The following is a 15,123-nucleotide window of genomic DNA, read 5'->3' as shown; positions in this document are numbered from 1 at the left end:
GGCTAATATCTCACATATTTTTCTCCCCTCCTCCACAGCACAAAATATCCCCATAATATATGCAAACATTAGCATCACAGATTTATCAGAAGAAATTATGTAAAAGTTGCCCAACTTGCAACAAAAATATCTCAAAAAATTTCTAATATAAGTGTACAAGCATACATTTATACATATACAAGGTACACTCCAGAAATTGAGACTTTTTAGGAGTGGCAGTTCCAACTGTCCTAGATTATTGTAATTTTAGTATATCATTACTATATGTCTAATAAACTGACCTGTAGACTTTTGTTATTATTCCAGATTGAACAAAACGACTATAACTGCACTTTGAAAATACCCTATTAAACATTGCTTGTCACAGCTGACCAGTTTACAAAATGCAGTCGGGATGTTTGGAAGCTGGCTATAGAACAATGTTTTGCAAAAAAATGGACAAAAATGCTAAAGAAACTTACAAAATGCTCCAGACTGCTTATGGATTAACTTTTATGCTGGCATTACAGGCTAAAGGATGGTAGAGGGGAAGTGAAAGAGGATGAGAGATGCAGGAAGAACATCTAAACAGCAGACTTGGTTAAGAAAATTTGTGATTTTCCATAGACATCTGTCATGTGTCTATAAAGGTACAGTTTGGAATTGGTGTGGCAACTGTACACAGAATTATTCATAAAGATCTGAACATGTCCAAAATTTGTTCATAGGTTGTTCAGTGATAAACATCTTGCAACCGACTATTTGAGAGAGACAGACATCAAAACATTCTCTCAGCCTCCAAACAATCCAGCCTTTCTGTTACCTTGCTCCATGTGACCTTTGGTTGTTGTCCACTCAAGCTTAAGATCAGTCAGTTTGAAGATAAAGGAGGTTGTGACAAGGATCTTGAACACCTTCACTTTGGAGAACTTTCACGTGGCCTTCACAAAGTGGTTGGAGTACTACAACAAGTGCATCAAAGTCAGAGGATGCTGTTTTGAAGGAGATGAGAATTTTGTACTTCTTTGAAATTATTAAATGCCTCTCCTGAAAAAGTCTGTAAACCTTGTATACATACACATACATACATATATATATATATATATGCAAGGTTGATGGAGGATTAATTTGGCTTAGAAATTTTTTTTGTCTGAGTGTATTTTTATATGAAATTATATGTACACATTCTTATAATACCCCACATTTATGTATAGCTACAGGTTGAAAATAATTTATTATAAAATACCCATGCTTGAAATGGAATAGAAGAAATATAAAAACATAGCTCACAAACTCTACTCACCTAAAACACAAAGGTCAAATTTTGTATATTGTAATCAAATAAGATCTACAACAATTAACTCATAGTGAGAAATCTACTGACCAACTAACCTTTACACCTACTTTCCTCTTTCTGTGAACATTAAAATACAAAAGTAAATTTCTATATTAACAACACCATGACCTAAAGCTGACACACCTAAATCAACACACCTAATGACATAGTTTTACATGCTTGACTGATAACATCCAACTTCCAAAAACAAATTAAATCTTCCAAATAATACCAACAACAAATAAAGAAATCTGTTGACCACTTAATATTCTTTTGTGAACCTTTAAAAATTTAATGACCTAAAAGCTGACACACCTAAATAAACACACCTTTTTATGACAGGATGCCCTTCCTTACACCAACCACACACAAACAAGTAAGTATTTTTGCTGTAACATATTTTTATAAACTATCTCATAGTGATGAGGCATTTTATTGATAATTTACTTCTACTCTGAGTACTTAGAGCATGTTCCTCACATATCTATACACACACAAAATGGGTTTCTACACATATTCTACCTACCACTTTCCACTCACAAGGAATAGATCAACTGAAGACTATGATAGAAGGCACTTGTCCAAGATGGCATGCAATAGGATTGAACCCAAGACACATGGCTGAAAAGCAAACTTCTTAGCCAATCATTACCAGTGCTCTACTTGAAAAGATACATTTAAATCAAAAATAAATGCAGTAACTAATATATTTCAAATAAGGAAAACAAATTAGCTGAGTCTTCATGATTAATCTGTATTACATGTCAGATTATGGGGAAGGATATATGAAGTTTAATTGTTGCAGAAGTTAATTTAAATTTGTTGCAGATAGATTTCAATAAATAGATTAAATAAAATCAAGAAATTAATAGCAAATAAAATTACTTACTAAATGTCATGCCACTAATTCCAGCCATCATTCCAGTGAAAGTTGAAGTTGTTTGGACAGGCTTTTGGGGTATATTTTGATGTCGAAACAGGCGGACGGTTATTGGATATAACTCTAATTCTGAATATGCATTACCTTTTGATGAAGTAATTACCTATACAGAGAAATACACAAATATATTAAATATATACCTCTAATCCATACACACTCAACAATATAGTATTCTAGTAATCAAAACAGCTTTTATTATTGTCATTTGTGATACATGTTTAGAAGAGTTGTTTCATTGTGCATTGTTTGTTTTCCTGCCCATATGCTCAATGTAAAAATCCAAATGAATTTAATCTGGTGGCAGAAGGACTATCTAAATTTTTAAAAAATGGAGAAATATGGCTACTAAATTTTTAAATGTAGAATATTTTGTCTGTAAACTGTGTATCTTGCCATACATTGTGTTAAATCATAACTCTACATTTCAATATATCTAACAAATCAAATTCACGGTAGAGTGATTGCAATTAGAAATAACCTGAAAATTGTACCTACTCCAAGCATAAGTTTAGAGAATGCAGTGTATTACCAATTTGTTAGCATGGAAAATTTTACTGAAATAAATTTACTAAATCACAACTAAGAATTCAAAGATACATAAAAAACCAAGAAGTGTTATAAATTTATAGAATTAGGAGCATGATTAAGACTCAAAAGATTATATTTTTTAAATGTTTACTAATCCATAATCTTAATTTTTTCTTTATTTTAATCTCTCTGAAAAGAAACACATTTTAACACCACTAAACAGGTCAATTATTTTCATTTTATCATTCATTGGCTTCATAAACTGCAAAACATTTAACAAAAATCACACTTCATTTATCTGGTACAAGCATGCATTTTTAGATTATTGACTGATATTGTAATTAGCTTAACCAAATCAACACAGTGAGATGAATATATTATTTGCAATAATCTATAGTCTTAACATAACATTAATATGACAGGAATAAAAAGGGTGAGATTTTTATGACAGGTAATTAAAAACTGCTGAGAGCATACACAAGATCCTCAACATGATCAATAACAATAGTGTTTTAAAATCTACTTTTCCATATGTGCCAGGGTTAGACAAGAGTACACTAAGACAGTGTTTTCCATAGCTCAATGTCCTTCTTACCGTAAACCTAACTTGTTTTCAAGATAGTTAATAATCTCCCATTCCATCAAACAGCCTAGATATGCATTCATGGTAGACTGCAAACAAACAAAACTGTCAGGATACCATTGTTTAGCAAGTAGTGAATGCAAGGAAAGTAGAAACTCACTCACACAAATACACACATACAGTCATACATACATAGACATATATCCATCCATCTATCTATCTCTCAACTGCTTCTTGTTTGTGGGTGAGTTTTTGTAATAGAACTCTGGAGTGGCCATGGGAATGAGAATGGGCCCCAACTATGCGAACTTGTTTGTTGGCTATATTAGGCCCAAATATTCTCACAATTCACTGGTCCCACACCCAAGCTATATGGTCATTATATCAATAACTGTATCGGTGCAACCTCACTCTCCCATGAACAACTTTGTCCTATCCTGCCCTTGAATTCTCCTGCACTATCTCTAACTTTTCTTTCAAATTTCTTGACATTTCTGTCAGCATTGACCACACCACTCTCACTACCTCCATCCACTACAAACACACTGACTCACACTCCTACCTTAATTTCCTCTCCTCCCACACAACCCACATCAAGCTCTCTATCCCTTACTCCCAAATCCTCTGTCTACGTAGGCTCTGCATTGACAACCATGACTGAGACTCAGTCTCAACTCATGGCTCACCACTTCATCCTACATGGATATCCCCTCACCATTATCCACACTGCCCTTGCCCGAGAACAATCTGTGGACCATGCCTCTGCTCTTTCTCCACCCCACCCTTACCTATCTCTTCTCACCTGACACCCCTCCAATGCACCATTCTCCAAGCCTTCTGGAAACTCCAATCTCACCCCTCCACCATGCACATCTTCTTTAACCTACTCCTTCTCTCCTTCAAATGAGCCCATAACCTGCATGACCTGGTCCACAGTTTCTTCCCTACCCCTACCTCCCAGCCTGGCTCCTTCCACTGCCCACGCTGTCACATCTGCCCCATCCATCTTCACAGGCACCCATCACGATCCCTATCATGTCACTGACTCCTTTACCTGTACCTCTAGTAATGTCATTTACTGATCCCCTGCTCTCTCTGTCCTTCCTTGTATATTGGTCAAACGGGACACTGCTTGGCTGACCAGTTCATGGAGTACCTCTAGGACATCAGACTCAGCAATGACACTCTGGTCTCATGCCAGTTCTGCTCTAATGGTCATTCGCCATAACATGTCTGTGTTTGGACTGTCTCTGCAGAGGAGCCTCCTGGACTCCCGCCTTCACCGTGAACAGCAAGTAAACTCTTTTCATTCCTTTGTGCCATATGGGCTTAACTCACCCCCTCTCTTCATCTGACACAACCTAACCACCTCTCTTCATTTGACATCAATCCCATATGGATTCACACTCACTTGACACAGAATTACACACCTACCCACAACTTCCCACTCCACACACAACACACCATCATCCACACACACACAATCTTCAATAGTGTCACCACACACAACACTATATGAGCAGCCACACACACTGTTTAACTCAGTACACACCACACACCATCATGCACACTGCCACAAGCACATAATACTTGAACACAGACAATATATACACATACATGCAACACATATAGACTAAGATTACTTTCGCCCACATCCATACACTATACACATGCACACTATTTGGTCACAGTGGCACACACACGCACATATGCACACACCACATGAAAAAGCACACAATTGCTACACACAAAACACACACACAGTCAAACTAATTCAACCCCATTCTCACATACGCACACACTTGCGCTCCTCATCTTGTTGGGACCAGCATCAATTATCTCCCCTTCATTCAACCTCTCTTTATTATTATCTCCCTTTCATTCAACCCCTTTTTTTCCAATCATTCGCCATGTTGGACTACTGAACTCAAGACTTTTTTTTTCATTCTCTCTATTCCTTTCTGTCAAAGAGTGTAGGCTTGAAACGTAAAAGACTTTTCCATTTTTCCTGAACATCAAACTAATACACTTGTTCGTTGTTCCTACACCTGTCTCATCTTTGTTTTTCTATAAATTTGAACTATATATATATATATATTATATATATATATATATATATATATATATATATATATATAAAATAGGCTTCTTTCAGTCTCTGTCTGTCAAATCCATACACATGACTTTGGTTAGCCCACGGTTAGGCAGCTATAGAAGAAGACATTTGCCCATGGTACCATATAGTGGGACTGAACCCAAAATTACATGGTTGAGTATTTTAAGATTGATGTGGTCATCAATATATGAAAATTAATTCTTTAGTCTCAATATATTTTACTCAGATGTACTTTTTGCTTTGTTTTTACATCCATTTCCCCATACTTGTATTGTTTATACAAATATATTATTGAGGCATTGTTTCAGAGCAGTACACCATTCCTGTCACTAACTTTTACTAGTTTTTCAAGTAAGGAATCTCTTGTTTCACATGTCTTCAAAGATGCAAGGCCAGCAGATTTTTTTTATGAACAGAAGTGTCAACAACATCTCCACTTCTAGCTAATTTTCACAGAAGTACAAATGTGAAATACAGACACAGATGTGTATGTATACACACACATACACCATGAACATCTTAATTACACAGCCATGCTTATACCTATGTGTATATTTATGTAAGTTTAATAAACGTGAAGGTATTCAAAAATATGGGAGCAGATATTCACCAGTTTATAATTCCCATGGTTTATAACAGAAAGATATTAAAAATATATTTACGGTGCGTGGTAAAGCTGGATTGCCTCCATACCAACTAGAAAGAGCTCTCCAAACTGGTTCAGGAACTATTTCAAAATCGCGAGATCTCACTAATGGTACATCTTTCTTTAGACGACCACCTTCAATTGTTAAAGTCATTACCTAAACAAATGGACAACAAAGGATAGAAAAACAAAAACACACAATTTGTCAAACAATAATAGTCTAATGAGATATAAGGCAAATAATAATATCAGACTACAATAATCCCTTGACTATCATGGGTGTTACATTCCAAAACCTCCCACAAAAATAATTAAAATCTAAAAAATATAAATACCTATTGGCCACAGAAACCCGCAATGTGCTGAGGAAACTGGGATATAAATTTACATATATTAGCCAGAAAAATCCACAATGTTCTGAGCGTGCAATAGTTGAACCATGATATGGTAAGGGATTACTGTATAGCACTTTGTGTTTATTGCATGTAAAGCAAAAATTAAAATCAAGCTCGAGTTCTTATTACTAGACAGTCAAATGTGAATAACTATTTTCACCAAATTTCTTAGACAACTTGCCAGCAAGTTGCCTTTTGGGAAAGATATAATGATTGTAAGAGGTTTATAATTCATAATCAGTAGTTCAAGTTTTTAGTCAAACACTGAGATTTAATAAGCAAAAAGAAAAAAAATGTAGGGTTTTTTTTACCTTTGATGTATTTATTTGTACAAGAGGACTATTGTCAATAGCTCCAGGCTTCTGGGGAGCTGGATATACCTGAGTTTTCTTTCGCATCTTCGGAGATGCACTGGGACTACGATTTACTGTATTGCTGCACATGTCAAGTGGGTTAAGAGTTTCTTGTCGTGCATTACCACACAAACTGACAGCTGACCGAGAACAGTGATCATCTAGAAGACTAGATGTCATTGATTGCATAGTGTAGCTATTTTCAACTTTTGTTACATTCACCATTACAACTGAATCATCTTCCATTGCAATTAAAGAGTTCTTATTGTTCTTAGCAATTCTCTGTCGGCCCAAATAGTCTATACTTGACCATTTTATATCATTTGATATAGGAAAATCAATATCATTGTATGAGAGCGGAGCCTATTGAATGGTAAAAGGAGAATTAAATCAGCAACATGCAGTTACTTTGGTTCTAAAAAATCATCATCAAATCTGTTAAAAAATCTGAAGTCCTATTAAAATATGCAAAATTTAACAATATTTAAGATGTGAGCAATTAAACAAATAAAAATGCAATCAATAAAACAGAAAAGTAATATTATCAATAACAAGAAATTATCAATGAGAACAAAAGATGGAAATCTCTTGTAATTTAGTCCAAATAAGTATATTACAGTTCATGTTTAACAATTATTTTACCAATATTTCCTTTAAAAGATAAAATCAAATCAATTTTTATTTTAATTAAATGAACTTCAATACTTACTTCTGATGTAACATACTCATTCCATGAATTCCACCATGCCATACTAATAAGGTACCATGTCTGACCAACTTTTAAGGCTTTTCTTGATTCTCTCTCTAACCAACCCCTGATTAAACAAAATGAGATTTGTATATGTAATTATATTGAGAAGAAACAGTGAGAAAAACTGAAAAGTGTTACATGCTTTACATCAATAAATGTTAAAGTATTGGTTTTAAAATAAGATTTGTACATATTAAATCTAAACATGAACAGAGACAAAATATGAGGGGAAAAAAAAGCAACATCAAAGTGGTACCCAAAAACCTTTCTTCACAAGTATCCAATTACATTTACCAAATATGCTATAATTTTAACTCTAAAAAAATAACCCTCTAATTCCATGTTCAACATGTAAAGATTACTTTTTGCTTAGTTGTATTCTAGTAAAAGTATTTAATTTTATTATATTTTTTTAATTATCTTCATCACCTACCATGACTACTTCTAAAGTGTGACTGTCATGTAACACAACAGCACAAAAATTTAACATATACTATACTTTCTAAATGACAATAGAGTAAAACAAAAACATACAAGTCATAAAAAGGAAATTGACCAATACTGTAGAATAACCAAAAATAACCAAACATAAAGGATGCAAGACAGTAATATATAGACATCAAAAACGCCACAAAAAATGATTTCTCTTAACCTGACTATCTTCCCTTCTTCTTCACGTGTAAGGGGTCGCAATCCCAATACAATATGACATATCTACAATAAAAGATAAAATAGAGTAAGTTCAGTAATTTACATTTCTTCATGTAACAAAATAACCTATTTTTACAGCTAAATAGCAAACAGCTCTAATAAATTACAAATATATTTAAATGCAGTAAAAAGTTAATCTAAAACTATTGCATAATCAATAAGTTACAAATCTTTATAAAATTATTCACAGGAAACTTACTTGACTGAGGAGATTGAGCAGGTCTTCTGAAAGTGTATTGTTAACAGTCCATACCAAGTATTCTTCCATGGTGATACAACCATCCTGAAAGAGTTTTGAAGATTATCCTATGATATTCTGTGAATTTAATAGTATCAAGACAGTGGAGATAACAGAAGAGAGAAAAATTTTAAATAAATATAAACTTCTAAACATATGAACCTTACCTGGTCTCCATCATGACAAAGAAGAATTTCCATAGCAACTGTTTCGGGATCTAATCGATGGAAAACATCATCTTCCTTTTACAGAATAGAAATCATAAATAATATTAATGTACAACTGGAATATAAAATATTGATACACTTAAAAAAAAATTAACAGTAATTTAAGTTTAAAATTGCAATATTTGATCACTGCATTATAGCTACATAAAAAATATAAAAATATTATCAAAGAGAAAGCCTGGGAGTGGCATAAAATTGTGTATTAAATAAATTTGACCCTAGTTATTTTAAGCTTAGATAGTTTTTGATTTTGAAAATTAAGAGTTTCTTTCTTTAACAAATATTTCTGTACATTTTATGCATCCTTAGATTAGAAGTGAGATCTGTTATGCAATGACAATATTCAGAAGAAAAGTCATGACAAATGTAAATCTTTATCACTAAATTTAACTGCTTCAGGTAATATTTTACATAGGAAAATCAAACATATTAAGATAATTCAACAAACACGGCATAGTGTAATGTGTTGTAGATTTAAAACATTTTTTTTATAGAGAGGAAAGCAGTTTATGAGATACTAAGAATATCTTGATTAAACACTACAAACAGCAATAAGTATCTTCAAAACCACACTTGATACTTTTAATCCAACTGTAGTTTAGAATATTCTGTGAGTAAAATATTTTGAGTCAAATCAACTATTTCAACAACATCCTGACATGTATGACAATAAGAGTAAGCAATAAAGGACTAAAATGTATTGACTGGCAAATACTGATATTTATGTCTAACCTAATAAATGCCAAATGTACAATGAAGTTAAAAGCCTCATTACATACCAGTTCTTCTGGTGAGTTATTCTCTTTACGTATCAATACAAGAGCTTCCAACATAGATTTCAAACCATCTTTATCAAGTTTTCCTTCATGATTAGTATCAAAAATTTTGAAACAAACTGAAAAACAATTAAGAAAACAAACACTAACATTAACATTTTTGTTACCATATTTCAATTTAAAAATTTAAAATTGATGAAGAATTTAATAAAATGATTATGTCATAATTAAGCTAGTGCAAGTGGTATCTCTATCTTAAGGCCCCCACCCCACCTTCAGTCATAAATAACCATAGGATTGCACCTAGCAAGTTACCCTCCGAGGCACAAGTCTGGGCAAGGTTGTTTGTGGAAGACTAGCAGTTGCCCATGCATACTAGCCTCCTCTCTCCATGCCACAGATGTTATCCAAGGGAAAGCAACAACTGATACTGCCTGGTGCCAGTGACATTGCAACTCATTTCTACAGCTGAGTGAATAGGAGCAAATTCAAATAAAGTGTCTTGCTTAAGAACACAACACACAGCCTGGACCGGGGATCGAACTCACTACCTCATGAGTGTGAGCCCAACACTCTAACCACTGAGCCATGCACCTTATCACTTAAAAATAACTTTCTGAAATTAAGATTTGCTATTATAAGCTGTTTTCACATTTAATTTTCATATACTTCTAAGAAATCTTAATGCTATCTAAATTGAAAGTTATGAATGAAATTAAAAGTTCTATTTCAAAACATTTGCAAAATCTTTCAGTTACATTCATTTTTGAAGAAATTATTAGTGTTATGGTTCTGAAATTATAAATTTTTATTAATAATAGAAAAAAACTATTTCCAAAATAAGCATAATTTTTATACTTGCACTCAGATGTGTACTAATTTTTTTCTCTATTTTACAAAACTATCATAGCACTAATCTCAATTCAAAGAAAGCAATTCAGAACAAATACAGTTTTTAGGTTTTTGGCAATTGTAATAACTGGAAGCAAACATTTACAATTGCGGACACATGTATGCACATATGCATGCACACAACTCCACCCCCACACCCATTATAAACAGAATTCTTTTCTGGAACATTGTGAAGCCTATTAAGTCAAGTGTACATTAAGTTTTTATTGATATAGATTGTATAAATAAAAAAAAAATGGCAACAACAACAAAAAAAACTAACATTTCTGTTGCTCTGTTTTTGGACCTCGACAGCAAGCTGATATGCCACAAGCCATTTCCTTGAAATCAATATGATTGTCTCTGTTCTCATCAAACGCAAGAAACAGACCTAAAAAAGAAAATTTTTTAAATTTAAGGTAACTTAGGAAATCTAATAATTGGCTGAAAATTAAACATTCCATTGGTTAGAAGCTGTATTTAAAATCTAAAGCAAAAATATTCCATTGGTTTAGTAAAAGTAAATGAGATAATCAAAATTATAAATCAAGCTGAATACTTTCTCTAGAAAGTAATTAACAGCTAGAAACATTTTGATAACAGCAAAGGGTTATAAGATATGTTATAAGACAAAAACTGAAATATTTTTGACTTACAGTAAGAATGAAATTGAATAAATAAATACACATGTCAATTAGAGCAGAAACTGATAAAGAAAACATTAGCACAGTTGAGGATTTTATAAGAGAGAACAATAAGAAAAATTTATACTAATAATTGATGGTAATATGAAGAAAGGTATTTATACTGTCTTGCTCATTCAGTGGAAAATATCAATGAAAAATAGATATGGAAGCTAAAATGACGAAGTTTAAAACATATTATTATTATCGTCCACCTTCTGCTTTATGAGTGATATTTTCTTTTTGCTGTTTGCATATGTTTACTAAATACAGATGTAAATAAACAAAGCATAATTATGATTTCATATATATATATATATATATATAAAATGTAGGTGGCCCATATTGTTTATATATATATATAATGTAGGTGGCCCATATTATTTATATATATATATATAGGCGCAGGAGTGGCTGTGTGGTAAGTAGCTTGCTAACCAGCCACATGGTTCCGTTTCAGTCCCACTGCGTGGCATCTTGGGCAAGTGTCTTCTGCTATAGCCCCGGGCCGACCAATGCCTTGTGAGTGGATTTGGTAGACGGAAACTGAAAGAAGCCTGTCGTATATATGTGTATATATATATAATATATATATATATATATATATATATTATATATATATATATATATGTATGTGTGTGTGTATGTGTCTGTGTTTGTGTTTGTTCCTCTAGCATTGCTTGACAACCGATGCTGGTGTGTTTACGTCCCCGTCACTTAGCGGTTCAGCAAAAAGAGGCCGATAGAATAAGTACTGGGCTTACAAAAAGAATAAGTCCCGGGGTCGAGTTGCTCGACTAAAGGCGGTGCTCCAGCATGGCCGCAGTCATATGACTGAAACAAGTAAGAGTATATATATATATATATATATATATATATATATATATAATGTAGGTGGCCCATATTGTTTATATATATATATATATATATATATTATATATATATATCACCATCATTTTTGTTTAACGTCCACTTTTCATGCTGGCATGGTTTCTACAGTTGGATGCCCTTCCAAATGCCAATCACTCTAAGAGGGTAGTGGGTCGTTTTTACATGCCATATATATGTGTGTGTGTGTGTGTGTGTGTGTGTGTGTGTGTGTGCTATGGTGGCTGATAAACAAGCCAATTTTGATGATGCATACCTATGATCAAAAACATCCCTGTCATTACCATCGTGCCTTTTTAAAGGTTTCCAGGTCTACATTGTTTAATGATAGGATATGATTTAAGGGAGATTTGGTTATTATTTTTCTAACAGGTTGGAAGACCAGACAGATGCTCTCTTGGTGATTCAATGACTGATAGTTTCATGAGCAGATGCATCTTGAAATAAACAATATGAAGTGCGTGGGGGGAGGGGTTGCATCCATGAAAACAGCGAAATTATTTATCTGATGCAATGATGATATGAAGGCAAATCAAATGAGGTACTGAGTAATTCTAAAAACTCATATTACAGATATAACACATGTAAGTGTATATAATTCCATTGCATTTTGTTGGATTTCTTTTATTTATTTATTTATTTGTTCTTAGGTACAATTATAAGAATGTAAGTATTTTGTGAATTGGTGTGAAAAGAACGAATAAATAATAATTTGATAAAAAGAATAAGGGCACATGACAGGAAGGGTGTATGACCATAAAATGCTGCCTCTAAATTAGTTCCTGCCTCCGACTTATGCTAACATGGTGAAAAAGTGTTAAAAGAACTGATTTTGAAAATGCTATAAATTCCAGTTTCAAAATGAACAGAATATTTTAATTAAAATAAGGTAAATTTTTTTTTATCTAATACTAATAATTCATTTTCCAAACTCATAAATGAATTTTTTTTTTTCAATCAACAGCTTCGTCAGTATGAAACCTAAGCCTCAGAAAAGCACATTTTCATTTAAAAAATCTTGGCTTGAAACAAAGAAGACAAGAAGATGCTTCAAAAGGACGACTAGAGATTTTACTTCTACTATTGGAAATATATGCTATTAATCCAGTATTTTTTTTTTTTTGCTTTCTCTTCCAGCTTGTTTCTAATTCCAGATATTGCAGATAACAGCTAGTATTGCATTTCCTATAGAAATTACTTTGATAATGGTAACAATAAAGAAGATATTTAATCAATTACAGCTGTCAATCAGTCAATCAATAAATAGAGAAAATATTGATGACTTATTACCCTTCTCCTAAATCTGATAAATCTGCAGTAGCAGAAGATGTAGTACTAATGGTAGCATGTGACAGAATATCATTCATTTGCTTATCAATTTAGATAAATTAAAATAATTGTATTTCTATGTTTTTTTTTTCCACTTAATTTAACCAATTATTTCTTCTTGAAAAATATTCAGAATAGGTATTTGCTCATGCAATTTGGTTGATAATAAAAATACAATTGATATTAAATAAATACAACTACAATAGTAATACTCTTTCCATTTTTTTTCCCTTTAGTCATACTGATACCAAATCTGAATGAATGAATTTCTCAAATTAAGACAAGACTGTTCTGAATTTTTCTACTATTTCTCTCTCTCTTTCTCTCTCACACACACACACACATATATGTATCATCATCATTTAATACCCACTTTTCCATGCTTGCATGATGTCAAGACAAGGACACAAACTCACACACACACAACAGGCTTCTTTCAGTTTCCATCTACCAAATCCACTCATAAGACTTTGGTTACCCTAAAGCTATAGTGGAAGACACTTGGCTAAGGTGCCACACAGTGGAACTAAACTAACCTATATACAAGATGTAAATCTACATAAGTGATTCAAAGGCTTTTGTATAAGGTATGACACACACCTCTTTAACTAGTTTCAGCTTGAAAACTGCAGTCATGCTGGGGACTCCATTGCTTAATTCAAAAATTCTTAAACAAAGGATTTTTTTTTTTTTACTAAAATCACCATATTCCAAATAACTATCTCAATATATATATATATACACATACAGTATTGATTTACAATGCAATTTTCAACTACGTGCAAAAAAAATCTATTAATTTTATTATAAATAGTCAATTAGTAATAGCAACAAAGACTTTTGTCTATCCGTTTTCTTATTGCTAGCCAACAGATATCAGATAATGGGCCTAAACAAGAAAGGAAAAGAATTTTTTTATTTATTTGGTATCCATTAAATATTTGCAAACATGTTTCTGGTGGCTGAGAGCATTCATTTTGGATAAATTACACTAGTTCCATCGATTCAGCAATCATTTCAGTTAAAATAATTGGTCACTAAAGTTTTTATTGAAGAACCTCTAATTTTTACTTTCTTTTTCCTTTTTAGCTTTTTTTTTTAATATTTGTAGAATACAAATTGTTGCTTTTAGTATGAAAAACTTCTTTTCTAATGCAATTTTAATCATACACGCATAGATATTTATATTAGCAAAGTATAAGCTTTGAGAACAAATTTAAAAGCAAAATACGGATAAAGTTAAATGCATTTATGGTATTCCAGCTTTTAATCAATAAAAATTCAATGCTCATCAGGAAACCACCACCCCATTATCATCAGCAGCAATGTAATGTAGTTTTTGATGTTGGCATAGATTGGCAAGTCTGAAATATAGCATCTGCCAGACCCATTTGTTAAGTCTGACCTTTCAATATCACCCACATCTTCTTTGGTCTACATTTACCTTTCATTCCCAATATTCATATTATATACTATCAATGAGGAGCAAAGATCATCTCTGTTTACATTAGCCAACGTCTTTGATAACTGGCCACTTTCTAAACACATGGTGATTCTTTAACTGTACAGGTACCACTAATTTTTTTTTGTGTGTGTGTTAATACAGGAGGGGCTGCTGAAAGATGACCTGAGGAAGCTAAAAGTCATGGAGGAGATGACAAAAGACCATAACAAGTGGTACTTTGCCAAACTAGAGAAGACCTATAAAACCAATGCCTGCATGGATAAACAAAGAAGCTGATGAGGTAAGTGA

At 32.8% G+C, this 15,123-nt stretch overlaps 1 protein-coding gene across 3 annotated transcripts in view; it reads right to left on the bottom strand.

Annotated features, from left to right (window-relative positions):
* LOC115232624 (ubiquitin carboxyl-terminal hydrolase 32) overlaps window positions 1-15,123 on the bottom strand; it is a 166,547-nt gene that overhangs the window by 48,226 nt on the left and 103,198 nt on the right. For all 3 annotated transcript variants that reach the window (XM_036500817.1, XM_029802624.2, XM_036500816.1), the window contains exons 7-15: window positions 10,754-10,861; window positions 9,583-9,698; window positions 8,744-8,818; window positions 8,538-8,621; window positions 8,280-8,341; window positions 7,586-7,691; window positions 6,835-7,239; window positions 6,145-6,285; window positions 2,205-2,358 (exon numbers count right to left, since the gene is read on the bottom strand). In XM_036500817.1, the coding sequence (XP_036356710.1) occupies window positions 2,205-2,358; window positions 6,145-6,285; window positions 6,835-7,239; window positions 7,586-7,691; window positions 8,280-8,341; window positions 8,538-8,621; window positions 8,744-8,818; window positions 9,583-9,698; window positions 10,754-10,861 (1,251 nt within the window). The remainder of the gene's footprint in view (window positions 1-2,204; window positions 2,359-6,144; window positions 6,286-6,834; window positions 7,240-7,585; window positions 7,692-8,279; window positions 8,342-8,537; window positions 8,622-8,743; window positions 8,819-9,582; window positions 9,699-10,753; window positions 10,862-15,123) is intronic.

Source organism: Octopus sinensis, linkage group LG1, assembly GCF_006345805.1.
Source record: "Octopus sinensis linkage group LG1, ASM634580v1, whole genome shotgun sequence".
NCBI lineage: Eukaryota > Metazoa > Mollusca > Cephalopoda > Octopoda > Octopodidae > Octopus > Octopus sinensis.
Note: the sequence above shows the minus strand (reverse complement) of the source record. Positions and strands in the feature narration are given on the sequence as shown.